The 23,138-nt window shown below is 41.9% G+C and overlaps 1 protein-coding gene across 10 annotated transcripts in view; it reads left to right on the top strand.

The window, feature by feature from the left end:
* Positions 1 to 23,138, top strand: part of EHBP1 (EH domain binding protein 1) — a 207,964-nt gene that overhangs the window by 154,779 nt on the left and 30,047 nt on the right. For 3 of the 10 annotated variants that reach the window (XM_082757350.1, XM_082757352.1, XM_082757348.1), the window contains 6 exons: positions 2,281 to 2,428; positions 9,471 to 9,587; positions 12,736 to 12,863; positions 15,520 to 15,661; positions 15,813 to 15,919; positions 18,634 to 18,757. In XM_082757350.1, coding sequence (XP_082613476.1) covers positions 2,281 to 2,428; positions 9,471 to 9,587; positions 12,736 to 12,863; positions 15,520 to 15,661; positions 15,813 to 15,919; positions 18,634 to 18,757 — 766 coding nt within the window. The remainder of the gene's footprint in view (positions 1 to 2,280; positions 2,429 to 9,470; positions 9,588 to 12,735; positions 12,864 to 15,519; positions 15,662 to 15,812; positions 15,920 to 18,633; positions 18,758 to 23,138) is intronic. The other 7 variants (XM_082757357.1, XM_082757351.1, XM_082757349.1 and 4 more) reach the window with 5 other exon arrangements.

Raw genomic sequence — 23,138 nt, 5'->3', positions numbered from 1 at the left:
TTTCTGCTCTACATTTCGTTGTTCCTTCCAGCAGCCTTTCCCCTGCCAAGCCCGGCAATCGATGGTTCAAACACCCGAATTGAATTTAAGCAATAAATATGCCGGTTTTCTCTTATCCACTGGTGATGATTGGCTTAATCAGCACAAACACAAGCCACAATAATCTGTGTTTGCTTGGAGATCCCCAGGATGTTAATGACTATGCTAATAATTCGGGATCCGGGTTCTCCTGCAGGAGGAGGGAGGGGAGAGGAGCATCAGCCTGCTCTCGGCGTAGGGCGTATTTGTCACAAACACGTAACCGGCCTTATTTTACGTGTGGGGTAGTGGATCGAGCAGTTCGACATTAAACCACGTGGGAATCTTAGTTAAAAAAATAAAATAAAACGTGTCTGTTCGTTTTAAAAACCCATTTAAATCAAAACCACAGGTTCATCTATACCGGGAATTACAAGTCGTAGAGATGTGAGCAGTTTTAGTTCAGGTAAAATTCAACATAATTCACGTTACCCAATACCGTGGGTTGGAGGAAAATCGGTCTCCGCGTCAGTTGGCTGGCTATAAATTAAATTAAATTGATCTGTTACAGCACATGGTAGCAGGGGGAGCTTCCCAGTTGTCTTTCCAACGCTCACAAAGAAGTTTCCGACGGAACTGTTGCTCTGCACCTTCTGGGAGGCTGCAGGGTGAGACCCAGCAAACAAAGCGATGTGCATCCTGCTGCAGGGCCCAGGCCAAATCGTCTTTCTCGCGTAAGGACATGAGCAGAAAAGTAAATCCAGGCAATCTGATAGGGAATCAGAATTCTGTCACTCAGGCGCAAGATACTGTGCTGTGTCCATACGCTTTGTTTACTGTAGGGTTTTATGAGTTGTAACCTGCCCATGCAAGCTGTTAATGAGGCTAAATCTTGCTGCTTGAGGATTGAATTACAGCACACCTCTGGGCTAATGGTTATAAACAGAAAGTCCCATTAGGGCTGCATTCTGATTCATTCATTTGCATTTCTTCTATTGTGCCGAGAACAATGATGAGTAAATAGCTACAAACAAACAATTTACATGGAAATGGGTAAAATGTACCTAATTAGTATTTTGTGCTTGTTTTATTAATGATTGCTTAAACTAAATAGCACTTAGCAGCAGCCCTTACCAGCGTTTGCAGGTGCGGAATGCTCAGTTGCTGGGCTGGTGGGAAGGTTGCCAAGGCTGCTCTCCAAAATTAGGCACTTTGTGCTCTTCCACTTAGCTAAGGTCAGCTGCACCTACCTGGTTTTTATCCTGTTCGGGATGTCAACACATGGAGTTACGGGCAAATGGGACTTTGAGCCAAATGCTGGCTTCGTGGTGTTTGTGAGTGGGGAAAACGGTCAATTAAGCTTTTTCCTAACTTCAAAAAAAATGTATTTTTTTTGATGAAGACAGACTTTTTAATGTATTCCTATAGATATGTTTAAAGACACCTTTTTATTCATATTTTTGTAATGTGGCGGGTTAGTGTTTTCCTAAATGTCATGCTATCAACTTTACTCATTTTGATAAGTTTAATGTTGTAGGGCTTCTAAGATAGTTACAGGCTTTAGGGCAACAACACTACCTGGGATGATTCCCAGAAGATCTTTTTCAGTTACTGACCAAGACCCCCAATGGTAGCGTCTTTTAATGTGAGTCTTTTCTGCTCTGGTGTCTACTGTTCTTTCATTCATTTTCATTAGGTATTTTATTCAAAAAAAAAAAATAATAATAATAATAAAATATATATATATATATATATATTCATTGAAGTCCAAGGATCACGTTCCCCTCCATGCCACAGATTCAGTGTTACTTTGCACTCAGAAATCAGCTTGGTGAGTGGAGTTACCAAGAGCAACATCAGGCTTTTCATTTCCGTGCTGTGAGAGAATATTACTGAAACAAGTAATTCAATTTAGTAAAACCCTTTTTGTAGCCACGGCAAAAGTTTTCGCAGTTATTACTTTGAGACAAAAGTTTCTGAGAATTCTCATCTATATATTTTTCTAGAACATAATTTGTAAGTGATTTACATCGTAAATTATTAAGTTTCTAATGCAGTAATAATTTGGGGAATGCTTTAAAAATATCTGATTCGTGGCTGTCTTTAAAAATTGTGGTGTGACACCCAACTGATACCGAGCATCCTATTTATAATGTGGGCCAAGCACCGTGCTGTAAACCAGTTACTATCATGATGATCAGATTGAGAATGAAATTGCATTTCTGTCAATTACTGACTTGGCAACTGTTCAATATATCTTAGCAGCAAGATGAAGAGCGGCGTCGGCAGCTGAGAGAGAGAGCTCGTCAGCTAATAGCAGAAGCTCGATCTGGAGTGAAGATGTCAGAACTTCCTAGCTACACTGAAATGGCTGCAGAAAAGTTGAAAGAAAGGTCAAAGGCATCTGGAGGTGAGCTAAGGAACCTTGTATCTTATTCCTATGGCAACCTGGAAACCAGAGAAGACCTTTTGGGGTATCACTTTTATTCACACTTCAGAATGTTGTTGTAGGTAATTGTTGTTCATGAGGTGCACATATCAAAAGGCTGGCCATAGATAATCTTCTTAAATCAGGGTTGAGTCACTTAATTTCCAACAATTAAAAGAAAAGCATATATGTGATTGGAAGAACAAGTGTTATATAAACAAGTAGCTGATACTAGCCCATTTATACAGGTATGTCATTATTTATAGTTTCTGTAGCATTTCATGATTGTTGCTTAAAATCTCTTCCGTATATATCTTATGCAGGAGCGTAGGCATATTATTTGGGGAAAACAACATTAGAAGTACTTTAAGAGACTTTATTTTCTATTAAATGTGTTCAAAAGACTGTTTTGGAATAGAATTTTAAAGGAGACCCGTTGGAGGTGGGGGCAACAACCTTTTGATTTTAAATGGCAGTCTTTTGACATACCACTTGCCTTTACAGGTTTTGAGTTGTAATATTGCTATAATGTTATTAAACTGACTTTGAAATGTCATTAAAATTCATATACCTGCCATGCTATGAGCTGGAGTAATGTAGTGTCACTCAAACTCAAATGGGTACTGAACACACGTTTCAGTACAGGCTCCTTGCTCTTTTAGTGTCTCCTACATATGCTAAGGGGAAATTGTGTTTCTCATACTAATGCATAATTGTAAGCCAAAGTGTCAGGAAAATCCAGCCTCACATTTGCAATACATGTACATGTAGGTTCAACAACAAGATTTTTTTCTTCTCTGCTATGTGTATTTTATATGCATATATATGATAATATGTTCTTATTGCTCCTTAAATCCTGTGCTTCCGTTCCAGTTAGCACAGATGAGAAAAGCAGTTAGTTGTACTCTCTCCCTTTGGGTCTGGCCTTCAGTTTTCCTCTCTTTGGCCAGTAAATCAAGCTTGAAAACAATTCTTTTTAATGATAGATAGGGAAATTAAAGTCTTGATGAGGAGAAGGCAAGACTTCATTATAAACTAAAAAAAAAAAGAACTGTCTTAGAGTTAGCTCAAGTCTGAAGCAAACTTTGCAAACTACTGAAAAAGAGAAGCAAAAGGGGAGGGATATGGGTAGTTGTTTCCATTGCAGATCTTTTCCACTTCCAACCAACTTCTTTGGTAAAATTCAGCCAAGTGGGCCAAACTCAACATTGACTAGCTACAGACAAAAGTTGCCTGCTGAACTGGAAGGGCTGGGGGAGCAAAATGGCATAGAACTTGTAGAGTAAGTAGACTATGATGTTCTTCATCCTTCTTCGCTGTTTATGATTCCTCATCCTACTTCATTTAATTACTTCATCCTCACAGTTTTATCATGCTGGTACACATCTGCTCCTGCCACCCCTCCCCTGCAAGGCTGGCACATTTTCTTTGTGTATCGAGTGCTCAGCTGGCTAGTAGTTATCCTGTTTTGTTGCAGTTACTCACTCAAAGTGTTTCCAAGTGATATCCCAGTATGCATCTTTCTGGGATGTGACCTTCCCTGTTCGTATTTTCCTCTGAATTTTGTTTTTGCTCTTCCTTTGTGAAATTTATAAGCAGTCTCTGAGGTAGCTGTTCCCGTAGCCCTTGTGCAAACAGCCTGGAGGCAGGCAGTCATCTCCCATTAAGGCAAGGGACTTTTCTTTCTCTCTCTAGGGTTTGGATTCTTTATCTGAAATAACAAAAACTTTGGATAAAATTCTGGCACCATTGATTTCGAGGGGCCTGTATCTCTGTCACGGGTGTCTCTAATTTTTCTACCACCTGCATCATAACATCTCTTCAGCAGCCTTGCATTTTGTCATCAGAGCTTGATGCAACAGTTGATCCCAAATGATACCAGCTATCCCATCCCATTGTCCCATAGTCTCCGTATGATTTTTAGAGCGAGGTTCCATCCCTTTTGGGTAGGTGTGTGCCGCTGCGTGCAGGCAGACCCAAGCTCTGCTTCCTATGGCACCACCTGTATAGATGCGAGGCATTTCCAGGCGTTACATAGACCTGTGTCTGAGCAGGGTATCGCAGCTCGCTGCCAGGCTCCAGCTCGCTGTGCAGCAGGCCATACAGCTCCTGTTGCTATAAGTTGACCAGAGGTAATATACACCCAGCCAGCCTCAGGAGCTGGACACAGCTTTGACATATTTATATGTAGATTTCATATGTGCTTGGAGAGTTTCAGTGTTATTAAAGGAGGAGACGGTACCTCTTCCGCATGCTTCTGCCACGCCGTTGGTAATTCCAGGTGCCACCCCACATCCCTACTCAAGAAATCCATTCTTCTGAAATGGAGTACTTGTGTGAAACGGCATCAGCGCTTTATAAGCCAAATATATTAGAATTATTTCTGCTTTCAGTCTTTTTCATTTTTTGATTTCCACCAAAATAAGGATTTGATAGATGAAGTCTCCGTGTTACAACTGGATTCTGAATATTACCCTTAATTGCATTCACATGTAGCAGTTCTTTTTCCGTGTAGTCCTGTATTCCCTGTACAATACCCATGACAGGCTTATAGTAATATCTTATGTCTTCCAAGCTCTCTTGTCCATTATGTTTCATTAATCTCTTCTTTTGCATTGATTGCGACATTTAATTTACAAAAAGGGAGTCTAGCACATCATTTTCCTCCCTCTTAATTCAGTTCTTCCAGGGGAAAAAAAAAAAAAAAGATACTTCAGCTTTGGGATTTTTTTTTTTTTTTTTTAAGACTAACTTCTTGCTCACTGTTGGTGCTGAAAATGTGATCTCTTTCAATGTTTCTATGTGCTTATTGAGAGTTTTCTGTTTTGATCCTGGTGCTGCATTCTCCATTAAAAGGCTTTTTTTAATCGTGGTCTGCAAAACTGAAATGCCTACGGCAAGTAGAAACTTTCCTGGATAAGAAGCGTCATTTGCTACGAAATCCAGTCTTTTTCTGTAGGTTATTTGGCGTGTGAGACAGAAAATACTTCTTCCTGCCAACTGCCAGAGGGTGTGGGGTGGCAGCTTCAGATTTATTAGATGTCCTACTAGCTTCAGGCTGATAAGCAGATGCCTTGAGATGGGTCCAGGGACAACAGCGAGATAGGAATCCAAATATCCTCCCTCTTCCCAGCAGCGGTGGGGCAAAGGAATTGGCATCTTATCTAGGTATTGTCCTTGCTGCCCAGTGAGACACCCATCCACTCTTTTGGGATTTGGGTAGCGTGTTTCCTTCACTCTCTGGCATATCTCCACCCTTTCTTTGAGATGGCATGTTGGTGAGGAAGCGGCTCGTATCTGGAGGTAGTGATTGGGCAGGGGAGGGAGGGAACATTGAGAGGACAGGGGTAAGATAAGCATAGTGTGAGGGGGCTTCGGTGAGAAAAGTGCCACAAATAGGCAAAACTGGTAGGGGAGAAGAGAATAAACACAAAAATGGAATGGAAGAGAAATGTTAGAGGAACAAGAAGGGAAAAACAGAGGAAAAGGAGCATCCGAATGTGTTGTGAGACACACAAAGGAAAAAAGAAAGTTAAAAAAAAATTGGAATTACTAATGAAAGCTGGAAGACTGGACTGCAGTTTCAAAACTTACCACATTAGCCAGCTGGCACTGCGTAGCACTTCTATACGTAACTAAGTTTTCGGGGTATATTAGAGATTTTACTACTGAGGCAATGATTTGAAGGGAATGTGCATGGTAGCTCAGCCTTACACTGTGCTTAGTCTCACTCATAAACCAGTGCTGAGTCCTTAATTTAATATTTTTAGCAAGCAGCATTTGTTGGCAGTTACCACTGTACTTTCTTGTTCTAACATCTGATTTCTTGTACACTTGAACCAGTATTTCAACTCCACGTTTCTTCTGCTCCCCGCCTTTGCTTCCTTTGTTACCGGCCAGATGCTCCTGTCACATCCCATAGCCTTAAAGTGAACTTTGTACCTGAAAGTAAATGAATTAAATATCCAAATATCCACAAGCTTGAAAGATTTCCCAGAGACAGTGCTCAAGGCTGGAGATGTCTTCTTCCCTAAAAAGCAAGTGCTGCTGCAATGCCTTCACATACAGATCTTTTTTCCACCACTGTTCTGGCATTTCTGCATGGTGCCAAAAGATTCTTTTTCTCTGTGTCAGTCTCTTCAGTCCAGGGTGTGTAGGCAGTGGTCAGTGCTGTTTAGTTGTTGACTTAATTATTTATCTTTCTTTTTTTTTTTTTTTTTTAATTTCTTCTCAACATCATAAAGATTTGCTGTCTTTCCAGGATCCACATTTACATATTTTTCAAAGAAGCAGCTCTTGTCTTCTAAGTATGTGACCCGGTTCTAGACAAAGTGTTCTAAGTTTTTCACACTAGTAATTTTTTTCATAAAAAATATGTTTTCTCTTTGTCACGTTGTTTCTTTTGTCATCTACAATTGCAAAATCTTTTTGTAACCTGCTTCCTAAGCACATTTTCTTTTTTAGTACACTCAAAGAACATGGGACTTTGAGGGGAAAAAAGTAGTAGTTTAAAACAAGGAATCTGTCAATTCTGAAAGTTATTTTAAAACTTTTGAAATTTCTTTAAAATAATGTTTTTAATTGACATTTCTTTCTAGAGTCTCAATCTCCTGGTAATCCTATTCAGTCAAGTCTGCTAACTTTAAATGAAATCCTAGGTCAGGCCATTACGTGGCACTAGGGACTGGTATCTTCAACATTCCCATCTCTTTTGTAACCTAAAATGGTGGTGTCAAAGGCAGTGCCTCTGATTTCATCTCGCTGTATTAAATTAAATAAAATCAAAGAATTTAGAACACACATTCCCTTAGTAACCAGTAGTCCTAAACCTCATCACCTTGTTCAGAGTGTTTTGACACATCCAGCATCCTGCTGGCTGCCTGGTGGTTGCGAGCTGCCCTTGCTGGCTGACTTCCCAGGGTGCTTTGGAAATCATTGAGGCTCGAGGTGGGTTTGACTTCCCTCTGCCACTGCAGTGTCCCTCATCCTTTCTCTTCCACCGTTGGTGGTGAACCTGCTGTGCCCTTCCACTTTGTTCACCCACCTCCCCACTACCAAAAAGAATTAGTGTTACAGAACTGGGTCCATTCATTTAAATGGGAACAGAAAGAGTGTTGCACAAGTCCTGAGTGTTTCTGCCTGCCTGAAGAACCACCTGGCCCAGATAAGATCACAGATACTGATTTGCCTGGAGATGCTCTCCAGCCACCTCAGCTCAAGATGGGCCATTTTGGACAAGAGCTGCATCTTCCCAGGACCACTGAGAATTAAGGGAGAGGGGCCCAGGGAAATCTTGGTGGTCAGCTGAAACAGAGGAGTCCTACTGGTGTCCTACTGATGCAGACTGCCTCTGTAGCAGACACACAACCGATTCTGAATAAGACACTGAAATGGAAACTTCTTTGTTCCTTTGTCGTAGCGAGAGCCTTACTCTGAATCAGTAAAACTGCACGAAAGACCGATTAATTACAGAGGAATTGAGGGAGCAGCTGGTTAGAAAAGAGTAGCAGACACACAAAAAGTCAAAAGGCTCCTAAAATGGGAATTGCAGGGACTACGGAGATAAAGAGGTAAAGAAAAGAAACAACAATATGGCCTGCGTGTCAGCAGTGTGGGCCCAAAGTGCCCACAGGCCTGAGGGGGGCCTTTGGTCTACTTCAAAGAGAGGCAACAAGTGATCAGCACCAATCCCAAACCTCTGCTATTCAGGATTCTGGCATCTTGGTACGGTATTTGGGATCCTTTTTGTGTATATGTTGTTGGAAAGTACCAATGTTCTGTAACTATAATTAGTATTTTTTCCCTGTCGTGCAGTGTTTTGAAGTTTGTTTAGTTGCTACATGGGTATTCTTTCTTCTGGCATATTCCAGCCTCCTCTTTTTCATCAGTTTTACACGCATGCATACGTACATAAGAAAAAAATGTTCGTATAAGTCTGAACAAGTGTAGATAGCACTTGATATGAGACTTAAAAGTGAGTAAATACAATGCAGCTACATGCTTTGAAAGTACTAATCTAGCTTTTATGGACCTTGTTTAATTTCATTGTATATTTGTATTGAAAATGTGAGTCAGAATTACTTCTGGGATCTGCTTCGCAATTCAACACTTGCTATTTGATCTTCCTCAGGTTACTTACTCTTTCTGTGCCATAATTTACCTACATCATCATCATAATTGTAATTATAATAATCACCCAGTTCATAAAACGTTACGGGGCTAATTTACAAGTGATATTCATGAGCCGCTCTGAGAAACCCAACAGAGAGATGCCATAAAAAATATAAAGCATAATTATAATTATTATTTTATTTAAGATGTATGTAGCTTACAAACAGGCCTGATTCAGAGCGCTACAGCAAGGCAGCAATCTGTGAGTGTGCTCTTGCTACACCGGAGGGCCGCGCTTGCTATGTGTGCTGTCCCAGGTGGGGGTGTTCCTGCTCAGGTCAGAGGTGCTGGGACACACTAACATGTAAGCAAGGTGCAGTGTTCCTATCTGCCATATATTTTACAACGTAAGGAGCAGCAAGTCTCGCCCCACTGGGAACTCGTACTGGGAGATGCTTTCTTTCTCCAGAGCCTGAAGCTCCCAGTTCCTTCTGCGGGCTGACTCATTCAGAGCTGCCGTCAGCCAGCTCCAGCACCCATATCCCACTTTGTGTCACCGAGAACTGGGAGCCTAGGGGAAATAATTACAACTCAAGCTACAAGAAAAAGCACATGTGCTTTTTAGAGTTAGCCAGGCGCTCAGCACAGCGAGCGGCCACTGCTGAGGCCAGCCTCTGCCTTTATTGTAGCAGGAGTTTCCAGCAGAGCTCCCTGGGTGTATATCGGATTGCATCAGTTTAAAGATAAACCCATGAGTGGACAGGGTGAAATCTCCTGCCAGACTTATTTAATGATTTGCATTTTTATCGTAACTCAGCTTGTTCTCTAAAATATTTTTTTTATTTTTATTTTTTTAGCAATGTGGTGCATGTACATAAGAAAACACTAACCTTAATGCTGTATGTTCCTACAGATGAGGATGAGGATGATGATAATATTGAGATAGATACTAACGAGGAGGTTCCTGAATGCTCTGTTACTGGAGGTGGAGATGAGCTTACTAACCTAGAAAATGACCTTGATTCAACGGGTAATTTAAATAATGGCTATTATGTGTATTTTGCATGACTAACACTCCATCATCATAAGTACTGATGTGCTGCTTCTCTCTGTCATAACTTTATTCCTTTGTGCCTTTTCAGGTCTTTTAAACCCTGATGTTTATTCTCTTTGAATATTTTGCATTTACGTTTGGCTAAAATTTAAAATCAGCAACAAACTTATTATTTCCAGTCCTAGCAGATTTAAAGGTCTCTTCCTTTTTGATGGGGAAAGGGCCCCAGGCTAGATCTGTAAAGCTGAGCCACCTGAAATCACCCTGCCTGGCCTGTCCCAGCAGTGTAGGCAGGCCAGAGGAGCAAGAGGTCACATCAGAGAGTACAGCTGCTGCTCTCCGCTGACATCCCAGCCCACGTACTCTGAGCAGGAGCAAATTTGTCTCTGTATAGATTTTGGTATCTCTCCAGCTCCTTCCTGAGGACCAGGGCTTGTATTTATTTGTACCTTGTTGCCTCAGTGGGGACATGGAGTTATAAATTTGAACAGAATTACTTCTATTTACTTTAAAAAGTTCAAGTAATGGTATTTTAATAACACATTTTAAAAGCACTCACACTCTAGTAGAAATGCTCGTGTTATCACATTGCATGCTGGTCAAACAAGAATAAGTCATTGTAGTGGCATTTCCACCTTCAAAAATTGTAATCCAGCAAAACTGGAGTTCAGGTTCCTCTGCAGATGATAAATGTGTCAGAATCCCCCAAGGGAGATGCTTATTTACAAAGGAGCTAGATCTTCAAAGAGGCGCAGTGCTCCTCTGCTCACAGTGAGTTGCGGAGGGAGCTTGTGCTCTGTGTGCCTGCCTGCTGCCAGTGGCACCGGGGCGTGCTGAGGGCCTCTGTGCAGCATGGTCTGCTTCTGCTCACCGCAAGGTAAATCGAGCTACGGCAGCCCAGAGAAGTGTGGCAAGTGCTGGGCAGCATCAGAAAGCAGGGAGTGCAAGAGGGAGCTTCTTCCAGCATCTGCTGGCTTGATTCAGCCTGTGCCAACTGGTCCTAAGTGTGTAACCCACGATATATTCAATCAAAACACTTCAGTAAGTGTTTGCTCTCATAAATTAAACCAGCAATGATGTGTATACATCATATTCTTTGCCTTCAGTTGCATTCAGAAGCTAGGCTTTTCTTGACTGTGGAAGATGTGTCATGTCCTTTGATATTTTTTTTGAGCATTTCCAAACACGTAAGAGAATATGTTTAGTGTTTCCAGCATTTGACTTAAGCTGATTTAGAGTAGAATCCTGTCAAATGATTTTCCAATAAATATTGGTTCATTTTAGGAGAAATACAAAATCAGTAAATGAATATTCCTATCACTTAGCCCCAGTGACTTGCCAACACTTTATTTCCGTGGGCCTTTTTTTCTTGAGAGATGCCTTGCTCAGGGATGCAAAACACTACCAAACACTTCATCACTACCATGGGAAGATGTTCTGGAAAATAAGCTGGGACATGATTTTGCAGGTCGATGTGCTTGTTAGCCAGAAGGACAAGCAGCGTTGTTCAAATGAGTAAGGAAGAGGGAGAGCTATGACACAGAAAGCAGCCTAATGCTGTGATAGAAATCAGTGTACACAGATTTTGGTGGAATTCTGCCAATTCATACCAGGTTCTAACGAAGGTTGAGTCCCCTGGGAGCATCTGAACGCAAAACTGTAAGGGACATGTCACATTTGGAATCATTATTGACTGCGTTAATTAATTTGTCCCCTGCTGAACCTTAGTCCCTCCAGTCTATCTCAAGAAAACTTTTTTTTTTTTTAACTGCAGGTTGTTGGTTTGAAATATTGCATCTGTCTGTTTGTTAGCACAGCCACCATATGCGGCTCTGAATGTATCTGATAAAATGTGAACCTCTTATATCATAGTTATTACACGATGTTTATGTATAAACCCGCAAGGCTGAGCGTGTCCTTACATGTGAGCCTCTATTAAGGACACCCTGACTGGGTGTGCCAGAGGAAAGGGAAACTGTCCTCCGTCATAGCCCAGCCCATTGCTGCTGGAGGCAGGCATCGTTTGATTGCTAGCATGCCAAAAATATTTGGGCTAAGACGAATCAGAGGGCTTCCAAACCTTGGAAGGAGCCCTGTGGCAAAGCAGCCATGGCTCCACTTCCCACACCAGCCAGAAGTCACCAGCACACGGGGCGAAACTGGGGCTCTGCCTGTAGCAAAGCAGAGCAAGAGCTGCTTTTATCGTGCTCGACCCCAGGCCCAGGTGCATGCTGAGTATCCTCAGGTGATGCTGCATCTGCTCCATCTCAGGGGCAGTTTCTGCCCCTCTCAGCTCTCTGCCTCCCTGCCCAGGGCTGGCTCGCAGATCTGTGCCGTGGTGTGTTATTAACATCTCTCTCGTCATTACGTGTGTGTGTGTGTTTGGGTGTGTTACACGCTGCCGTCAGCGTTCACATATACACTGAGCACTGTCAGGAGGTAAAATTCTCCATTCTATTATTTATTTGGGCTCCGGTCCAAGTTCCTAAAACTGATGGAAAGCAAATTGTGGGCTCCAGCACGCTTTGGATCTGTCCCTTCGATGCAGTCGTGACGTGTTTTACAGCTCTCCTGGCTTCGACGTCCTCTATAAATCATAGTTAAAATATTACTAGAAAGCTGACTCTTTTGATACTGCAATTTTAACACAGAGGAGCTGTGCCAAGGAGCCTTAGGATGAATTAGTAGTTCATAAACTCGAGGGGTTATCAGTACTTACAATATGTGATAAATTGTTATGTGTCATCAGAAAATAAATGGCTCTTTAAGTGTGTTTTTGTACCAAAGTATAGGTATGAACAGGTTGGGAGTAACTTCACATAAACATTGTCTGGTTTCTATGTGTTTCATCTCCTCTCTTTATGCTGCACATACTTGTTTAGCTGAGTGCTGTGTGTTTGTTTAACGTGTTTTTAAAGAAAATTCAGGAAATATCTGGGTATGTAACGTGTTCCACTAATCTATGCCAATCTGAATCACGAAAAAAAAAATGATTTCCCTTCTAGTTTTTAGTTCAAAATGGTAGTAAAGTGAATGAAATCTACCTTTTAGATTGATACATTGTTGTGCCGACTCTGCATTTAAATGCATCTCACTCTGTTGTATGTGGTATTTGCATATTTAGCAGAACAAAACAGTAAGTTGGTGGATTTGAAGCTGAAGAAGCTCCTAGAAGCTCAGCCACAGGTGGCAAATTCACTCTCCAGTGCTGCTCAGAAAGCTGTAACTGATAGCTCAGAGCAAGACATTAAGGTAAGTTTTGATTAACGCTTTTGTCTCAGTACCTGTGTGTTCTGATTTCTGTTTTGTACTTCGTGATGAGGAAAATGATTTCTTACCAAATCCTTCACAGTAAGAAACGCAGAAAATCTTCACGGCGGTGCGCTCGCATAGTTTGCCATGCACTGGGGTTTTCTTTTCTGTTGATTAATCAACGCATTTTCCTCTTTCTTTGGGTCTCGATACTTGTAATTGGCATAGCAATAAGAGCCATAAGAAGCGTCTCCAAACGTGTACTGCTCAGGTTGTCACTTAAATCAGAAGTGCAGCACGGGCTGTATCCTGCACCCGGTGCAGCCAGCAGCGAGGCTCTCCCGGACTTTAACGGGAGCAGACTTGGTCTCAGTGATTTTCTTCTCTTCCCAGCCTGACCCCCTCTTTTCTTCTCCTTTAAAACTAAGCCGCGTTACATTTTAAAGGCATACATACTTGGATACTTGACAACGAGTGCTTCTGAGGGGAAAAAAAGAAACCAGTGTGCGGTTGTTCTGCCTGTTCTTAATGTTCGCCACTTCAGCGTAAAGCACACACCAATCAATTTTCCATTTCGTTTTCTTAATTAGCCCCCTTGTGTTCTTACTATTATTATCCAAAAAAAAAAAAAAAAAAAAAAAGGGGGCCGTGTATGTCATTAATATCCCTATGGCTCTGGGGCACTTCCAGTTGGGTATAACTTTTCACCCACCTGCAGTCTGTGGGGAAAGCACTGCTGACTGAAAGGATTTCCTTCCCCAGATACAGAGATGCTTTGAAGTCCCAAAACAATGACTTTCATTGCTTTTCCCTTACACTGTCGGTTCCTATAAATTGGTGATGAAAGTGTGTGGCAGCAGCAGAGGACTTTCGGTCTCTATCTTTGAACAAAAGGAAGCCTGGATCAAGTCTGATTTTTGCGTTCAATTTAGCTTTCTGCAGTGGATTTAATGCAAAATGAAGCTGGCCCAAGAATAATACAATGGATTGAAAAGGCTAACTGAATTAGTGGGCTTAGAGGAATACATTTGTAAAGTGGCAGAAGTCCCTAGTCATAAAAAGGTTTCTTAAAATGGGATTTACTGGCTAATCACACTGATATTTTAGCATGTTGCCAGGCCTAAAAAATTAGTCATGTTTGTTTATTTTGGTAAAGACTCTAGTTTAGACTGTCAGCTGGTAGTGTGCTGTTAACAGCAAAGCGCCTTCCATTTAACCAGCACCATAACCACCCGCTCCGTGCAGCTGAAAAACCCCTGTGTGAGAGGAGCGATACTTTTCTAAAGCTTTAATTCCACAAACGATGCCGGGGCCACCTCCACCAGGGTAATGTGCCACCAGCAACCTGGGGGAAATGGTGTTTCTCCCCGTAAAAAGCTCCTGCGAAGGGCTTGGGTTTTTTTAAGGTGCCCCCACAAAAGGTGCGACTTAACAGTTTATCTCTGCGGCCGGCGTTTTAACCAAGAGTTTTGAAAGCGGCTTTCTGAGGAATATATGGTGTCCATCTGTTCTCGGGGAGCTCCCGGCATTGAGTCGGATTTGTTTTTTAATAAAATGCAGTTTACACGTTTATAAATGAGGCATTCTGTGTTTGTGGAAAAGGATAAACTGTTACCTTCCCTGGAGGATTGTGTATCCCCGGCCTCCTTGAGGCTAGAGAATAGGCCATTGGAGAACTCCCTCATTACTGATTGTCTCAATGCAGAGGAAGGGCAAAGTCTTGGTAGCTTTTGATAACCAGTTTCAGCATTCAGCAGGCTTAGCTATTAGTCATGCATCTTAGCCTTTCCCTATTTACTTTCAAAACACTTAATAAAAATAATAAAAGATTAGGTATAAAATGAAATATTTGTTTGGTACACAGCACCTCGGTATCTGCAGCTTCCACACACCGCAGTGGTTCAGTCTTCTGGGATATTTCGCGTCGATAGAACCATTTGAATTTGTTACCAGTATTAACATAGGAAGCCCTGGAAAAAGATAATTGTAGTTTCCCTCACTGTAAAAGGCTTACTTACAAATCTGGCTTTGGAAAGTTATAGCTGATGAAACGCAGTTCAGCGGGGTAGTATTATAATCCTACCTTTTAGCCTTCATCCAGCATTAGTGGTTTATCTCAATGGGCATAAAATAAGAAACTAGTTCTCCTTGTCGTACAAGGCTGGGGGACTGCACAAAACGAGCCCATTCTCTCCCGGGCAGCAGCGAGGCGGCAGGGAGGGAGGCGAAAGGCACCGCACGGCGGCACGGTGGCGGTCGGGGCATGCACGCCGCTGCTTGGCAGCAGCAAGCACAACGCTCGACAAATCAAAGTTGCAAAGGAGAGAGATTTTCGTTGAAAATCTGCCTCGCTGACAAACGCCAGGCACCGCCGGTAAACGCGTGGGCCTGCGTGAGGGTGCCCAGATAGCAAAAAGCCAATCGTTGCCACCACGCATTAAACAAAAAAAAAAAGGAGAAGTTAATCACTCTTCTCCTTTTTTTTTTTTTTTTCTTCCCCTGCAGCCGATACTTTCATCCTCTATAAACTGCAGTCCGAGTTGGGAAATCCTCTTTGCAAAAACCTGCATTGTGTTCCCCCACCGAAACATACCTTTCGAATTTGTGTCTTCACGTTTCTAAACAAAAGAAACTGTTGTGTGCCTTGTTTTTCTAGCAGAATGGAACAGAGGAGCATCGTGCTGAGCGATTACAAAAAGCAACAGAACGTTTTAGAAATCCTGTTGTGTTCAGCAAGGACTCCACCGTCAGAAAAACTCAGCTCCAGTCTTTCAGTCAATACGTGGAGAGCAGACCAGGTAGGAGAAAAATATAAAACATGTTTTCCCATCTTATGATTTAATAATATTTAACAATAAATATATTAAAACCCGATAATGTAAGTCCCCATTTCAATACATAAATATCAAGCTTTATAATAATTTTACATGTCTTTCCCCTTTTTTCAAGAGATGAAAAGGCAGAGATCAATACAGGAAGATACAAAGAGAGGAAATGAGGAGAAGGCTGCGATAACTGAGACTCAGAGGAAGCCATCAGAAGATGAAGTGCTTAATGTATATTAATTTTTTGTCTGGTTTCATGATTGCTGATAATTCCAAACTGTATGTGGAAATAGTGCCTTTATTTGTTAAAATGAGATGTTAGGTTTTTTTAGATGTCAATCTCCAGTGCATTCAAAGCAGAGTGAGAGGGGTGCACTGTTGAATTAGTCTGCAGTGTGGTGATAATTGTCAGATAAAAAAAATGAATTTTTCAGAGTTCCACAGCCCCAGCTTCCTTGAGACATTTCCATCAGGGCACTTCCCATAAAGAGATTCCAGTATTGATCTACCGGGAGGATTTTAATTATTACAATAGCAGATACCGCAGAGCTGCAGTTAGAGGGAAGAGTCACATGAGACCTGCTAGAATTTCTCAGCCAACCCATTTTGTTGGCTTGGGTTAATGGGTGTTCAACCTTTCCATTATCCAGATCAGCCGTGAATTACTAGCTGAATGATGTTTGCATTAATATAATATATATGGTAATTTCTTCACTTAATTAACGGGGAGGTTCAGCTCAGTAGGGGTATGGGCTGATCATGTGTAAAATTGATTTGTGAGGGAAATATTTGATAGACCGCAGGGAGAAAGCTGGTTTTGATGGACAGCTGTGGGACAGAAGCAGGAAGAACAAGTTTTACCCTGATTTTTTTTTTTATTATTTTTTTTTGTCTGAAAACACAACACAGCCTTTGATGGTGGTCGTTTGGTGCTCTCCACAATTTATCTAAATACGTTTGTAGTTTTTGCTGAAGCACGCTGGAGCTGAGTAGAGGTTTCTTACCACTGCTGCATCTACCCTAAAACATCCAACTTTTTACGAACCCAACAGTTATTTTTAGCACAGTTGTACTTTTGCAGAGCTGAAAAGCTCTGGCACAGTAAGTTCACATTATATATGCAGATGATACACATGAACTCTAGGGATATTTCAGCCTGACACAGCATTTCTTTTCATCTTCTAATAACAATTGTTAACAATTATGCATGCTGACATTAGGGAAGTTTTCATACTATTTTCAATTAATTATAGTTGATGAAAGGCAATATATTGCACATCACCTCAACTCTGTGCACTGATTTTTTTTTTTTCCTTCAGGGACTACTCTCAGGTAGTTCTGCTGTCGATTTTCTGGCTGTATGTCAGGTAGAAAAAGGTTTCCATTAGAGCTGATACTATTGGCTGTTATGTAGGAAGAAAAGGATTATTGGGGACATAACACCTATTAAATTCACATCCCCTTAATTTTAAACTTCTGGGCTTGTTACTGGTCTGGGAGTTCAGCCATTCCCTTAACCCTCACTTTGATTATGTCTTTATTTGAAATAATATGCTGGCAGGATTATTATTATTATTATACCTGTCACCAGAATCCGAAGCTGAATTGACCGTTTCAGACACATTTACAGGAGAACAATTGAAAATGTTCAGTGAAAGTATCTGCAGCTCTTACACAGCAACAAGTTAGCCTCCAGTAGGGAGATAAGTCTCAAAAAAAAAAAAAAAATATTTTTTTTTCAGTTCTCAAGGAGCAGTGATCTTACTTGCATCCTTTATAGAGTACAAATGAAACATGAAGTCCTGTTGCCATTTTTTTCCCATCTTAAACCATCTCCAAGGCTCCGTGGCACAGTTATGGGAGGGCTGCTCAGGACTGCAAGGAGGTGGAAGGGGTTACTCAGAAGGAGTCATATTTTGTTCCCAGCTTCTTCTGAACAAACCTGCTTCAGGAATGGCTATTTGCTATTGAATGTATCCTGTGATAACCCAGTACAGGTGGGTAGAAGTTGTTGAGCCACATGCGAAGAAGTTTGAGGTACTGGAGGACTGTTCTCCTGCTCCCGATGGGAGAGCCAAAACAGTTTGTTGGGTGCTTGTTGGAAGTATTTGGAGAGGTTTGTGGTCATCTGCAGGGCAGCGCCAAGACCTCAAGGGGCACAAGGGGCAAGCTTGACTTGTTAGCATTTCCATGACTTTCTCAGGAAGAGAGAGCTCAGTTTGATTTCTCTAACACGGGTGCCAGGGTCTTGGTGTGGAGCAGCAGGGCAGAGCAGGTCAGTCGCCGTGCACCTGAGAGCCTGCACCAGGCGGCTTGTCACTGCTGCCCGGGATAAGAATCACAGTTAAGGTAATTAGCAGTATTTTTCCAGATCACTGTGTAGCAGGGCAATTGCCTGCAGTAGGGGAAACCCAGAGAGGCATTACAGCCTCGTCTGTTGAAAGACATCATTACAGTTGACCCAGAGGAGCTAAACAAGCTAGGGAGCTTGGTTTGGGTTTGGTTTTAATCTCCAAAGCCCACGTTTAAATTGTCATTAGAGACTCTTGCGGTAGTTCTTCTAGCCCCTAAAGTTAGGGTTTTAAAACTGAATAAGAAATGAAATGGCACATTAAATAGCGCTTTATTTGGATTACGTTTCCTTTCATTATGCTTTTCTACAGCTGCTTTTATGTACTTTGAAATTCATATAATTTGTTTCTACAAGTCAGCCAGGTAGTTAAAAACTGCAAAATCAAATGTTCCTTACAGGAAAAAGTGGGATGTTTTAATAAACAAATGAGGACATTTGGCAAAATTGTAAAGTTTATGAAATGTAAGTGTTAGCTTTTTGGTAGCAAGCATGATATTTGGTTGTTTAGGTAAGTGCCTTACTAAGTGTTTGTGGAAAGGAAAAATGCAACTTACAAGTGATGTTTTTTCTTCTTGTTTGTTCTCTTTAACAGAAAGGGTTCAAAGACACCAGTCAGTATGTTGTAGGAGAATTGGCAGCACTAGAGAATGAGCAAAAGCAAATTGACACCCGTGCCGCGCTGGTGGAGAAGCGCCTTCGCTATCTCATGGACACAGGTACGGTGCCCAATTACACTGTAAACAGTTTTGGCAAATTGAGCGTTCACAAACTCTTATAGAGTTTTGGAAGTGTGAATCTTTGAAGCCTGAATGTTCAGCAAAACTGCCTTGAAAATAAAAAGGCTGCGATTTGCAGCCACCTCTCTGGGCCCTGGTGATAAGAGTGCCTTCATGGGAAGTGATAACTTGCCCTGATACCGTGTGAGCCAGCACTATTGAACAGTGTGCTCATCCATGCAGAGTTGGAATACACATCTGTGCCTCATTGATATGCCACTGCTTAAAAAAAAAAAAAAAAAAAAGAAAAAAGAAAAAAAAAAAAGTAAGATCTTCACTGTTCTACTTATTCAGTGGGAAAAAAAAGATTTGGCCAGCTAAAGCCATGTACTGCATGAAACAGAGCACAGTACGTGGGGGAAGGCTCCATTGACTAGATCACTGAAATTTGAGAATACTATCTGGTTACTGATGCTCCACAATTATTTTATTTATTTATTTATTTTGGGGAGAGCACATCTTAAAAAGTCTGTACTGCTTGGTTTTATGGGTGCAGCTGAAAAGATTAAAATATAGGGGTGATTTTTTTTTTGTTAAAATGTGATGGTTTTGACTTCCATGATGCATGTTACACGGATATTATTAAGTGCTGATGGTCATCAGGAATGGAGGGGTTTGGCAGCATCAGTTTGAAACAAATGATGCTTTGGTGTTTCAAAAATAAATAATATCATAGGTCCAAAAAGTGTTCTTCCTGTCCCTTGGGGAAAAAGTTAGTTGGTGCAAATTACTTTGTGGTTAAATTGTCTCAAAAAGTTACGTGTGCCTGATGGTATAAACTTGAAGCCTACCTCTAACTGATATAACAGATTTCAAAGCAGATTTGAATCCGGTGATGAGTTTTGAAATACAGATGAAGAGACCTTGTTTAAAGTTCAGTGTTTTGAAATGAGCTTGTGACACACATCCAAATATTACAGTGGTTTTTAACTCTGTCATATGCTCAGGTGGTTTGACTTTTTAAAATCATTTTGAAAATAAAAATGTCCGAATTTCCTTCTTGGATGGATGCATGCTTAGAAGAACTTTTACCTATTAGAGTTTTGGAAGTACTTTTTCAAATGCATCGCATGACTTTTAGCTACTCAGCTGATGAAAATACATATATGTCATCCTGAACTTTCGTGCGTACTTTGTTGTGTTTGTGAAACGTGTGTTCTGCACAAAGGAACTCCTGTGGCATTTCAGAAGTCTTATGCGAACCCTGAACACTACCTCTAGGTATATATGGAGTTGTCAGCACTGTATACTTGGGGGGTTTTAAAAATCCGATATCATGGTATTGATTATGTTGTCTATTCCATTTTAAAAGGAATTTCTTATATTTGTTATGCTTCTGGGTTTCCTGTGTTTTGAAGTATGACACAAATGGCTTTATTCTTCATGTCAGACATGCAGCAAGATGGCAGTGCTTCTTTTACATCTTCTGCAGAAAATGGGGTGTCTAGCACACAGCTAGAGTGGCTTGTACAGCATGGCCGTAAGGGTTGTAACAGGAATACTAATGGATACCCATCGCTGCTTTTACTGGGGATGAGGGAACAAGTGGTGCAGCCCTCATAGAGAAGTTAGTTTTATGTTCTTGATCATTTCCTGAGGATTTAACTTAAAATAAATGATATGACAAGCCCTTGATAAAAATCCCATTTACGTTCTCAGCTCAAAGACACAGTTTAGGAAAAAAACTTATGAAACCTGGAGTTTCTTACTTATAGTTAACTTTATTGCCTCGAAGGTGAGGATTCTCCAACTTTTCCAACTAGGGATCACACGTTAACAGAGAGACTATCTTGAGTACCACCTCCCCTGCCAATCAATATCCCATTTGTCATCAGACACTATCCCTGTGGCAGCAACTGCAATTGCTTACATGGAAAAGTAGTAGTAGGAGGTAGGTTGTTTTTTTCTTTAACAGTCTAATGTGATACGGCCTTGGCAATAGAAAAAAAAAAAAAAAAAAAACTGAGCATCTTTTTACTGTGTCTTTCAAATGCTGTTGTGTCAGCTCTGCTCCTTTGCCCCATGTGCAGTCCCCTTCCTCCGGCTCCTTGTCTGGCTCGTTTCCCTGCAGGTTCCTCTCCCACCTGCTCTGGTACCTACTGGAGTTGCTTCAGAGGATTGTCTGTGTCTCATCTCATCAGTGGGTCTGTTTGTCAGGATGGCACTTGGTCTTCCTCCCTACCTCTCTTTAGGAAGTAAATCCTAACACAGACAAATAACAGCTTGTGCTTCTGCCTCAGTCCCAGCTTCTTCCATAAAGGTCTGAGCTTCTTCCCCCAAGTGTCTTGTCTGTCAGACAGAGGAACCTGGAAACAAAAAGGGTGAGTCAACACTGTGCGACCTGCCAGCTCACCACAGACCACTAAATGGTTTGTAAAGCGAAGTTTGCAGAAGAAATAACTGCAGGCTGATAGCTAGAAAAGCCCTGAAGGGCTGGAGATGATGATCTTGGGGTTTTGCAAATGCTCCCCTAGGTGTTGGTGCATACCAGAAAGATGAGAAACAAGAAATGCTGGCAGCTCTCAGAGCTGTAATGAAAAGTCTTGATATTTGTTTTTTTTTTTTTTTTTTTTTCCTGAAAATGCAAGCTTTAGGAACCAGGAGGTCATATGGCCCTCTGTAGCTTAAAGGTCCTGGAAACAGACCGTAAAGGAGAAGAACCACAAATGAATTGGATGTGTATTTAAAATACTCCTGTAGGCAAATCTCTTCCTTGATGTCGTACTGCTTGGGGGTGTAACACTGGAAAGCCTTGGGCAAGTAGGAGTCTCTGCTGGCCTTATTCAACAGGTGAAGCAGGATGCTACGTTTGTACCACTGTATGGAGAAGGCCTTGTGCTGAATTGCCCCCAAAATGTTTGCAGGATCTTGTTTCCCCATCGGTGTATGAGTGTATTTTGTACTGCAATTTCCAGCTTTGTCTCCGCGTGCACCAAAAGCACACACAGTCCAAAGCAGCACAGGACTGGGAGACTCACCTCACGGATTAATCATTGCCTTGAAATTAAATTGAAGGAGGAGGTGAGCGTGGTTTGTTTGTCCCCGTTGTGTCTGCTGGGGCCTGGACCATCCTTTCCTTCTCCACTGTGCTTGGCCGTGTTCTTGATGAGACTTGTACTGGGAAGAAAGCTCTCTCCCTTCCTTCTCATCCTCCTCCAGCCCAAAACTGGGGGTGGTTCTTTTCCAGTGGGGAGACTCTGCCACCTGGCAGCTCTTCATTCTCCGAGTTGGATTCCTTTTTGTTGCTCGGCCAGGAGGGATTGTTCCAGGCTGCAGCTTGAATCTCTCTTCTGGCTACATCCGTTTGATGGAAGAGACTTTGTCTTCTGCTCCCATCCATCAAGGCATTAAAGCAGATGGGAATTTCCTTACTATGGACTAGGAGGAAGACCAGAAACATGCAGTAGCTACCCCTTGGACGATGCAGGCTTTGGGAAACATGGAAGAATCCATAGTTTCTACCCAAAGGGAACCAGCTGTGAGTATAGACAATGGTTCTTGGTTAAATTCCAGCCCATGGCAGTGGCTGACTCAGTTAGACATGCCACTTTCTAGAGAAAGTTTCAGGCACATACAATTGCAAATAGATGTTTGAAAATGCCCCCCTAGCTTTGCTGACACACCAGGGGCTGCAGGTAGCTGCAAGGAGGGGATTGTGGAGGTTCTTCATGCCCCGCTGCCTCCTGACCAGGAGGAGAGGAGACTCTGGCACAGTCCAATCCGATCCAGTCCATAGGACACACTCAGGGTTGCAGAGGTGTCCCTTCCACTGCTGTCTTCTGTGCAGGATTAGGAAAAGAGAAATACAACGGAAACAGGGTCGTAGAAAATGAGCCCAGGTCCTCATCGCGCGTGCATTGCCATTTTCTGGCCCTGCAGACAGCTTTTTGGCTGGGGAGCTGAGTTTCTGGCCCCCGGCCAGAGGGGAGCTGCTATTTTCAAAGTTCGTCAGCCAGGCAAAGAGTTTGGATCTAACTGAAGCTTTGCATTTCCAGCGCCAGCTGCTCCTGATTTGACTAGAAACACTTTCCTAAGATGTGTGAAAAAATAAAAGTTATTAAAATTACCGGCTTGCTGATTTCCATTTGAATCTGAATAGTCACACTCTTATTAATATCCTGTAATTTATGTCGCTGGTGCCGTACCTCAGCCCTTGGTCTTTGCGCTTAAAATGAAAATGTAATCTCACCTTGTTCCAGTGAGATGGAGTCTGCTGGTACATCGCAAAACCGGGAGGGCAATCAGTGTTTCAGTGTCTTGAACTCGGTCGAATAAGCCCGTGGCACGTTTGCTCTCAGCGTCTGGAGGCAAGTCGGAGTTA

Source organism: Aythya marila, assembly GCF_965140915.1.
Source record: "Aythya marila genome assembly, chromosome: 3".
Classification (NCBI taxonomy): Eukaryota; Metazoa; Chordata; class Aves; order Anseriformes; family Anatidae; genus Aythya; species Aythya marila.
Note: the sequence above shows the minus strand (reverse complement) of the source record. Positions and strands in the feature narration are given on the sequence as shown.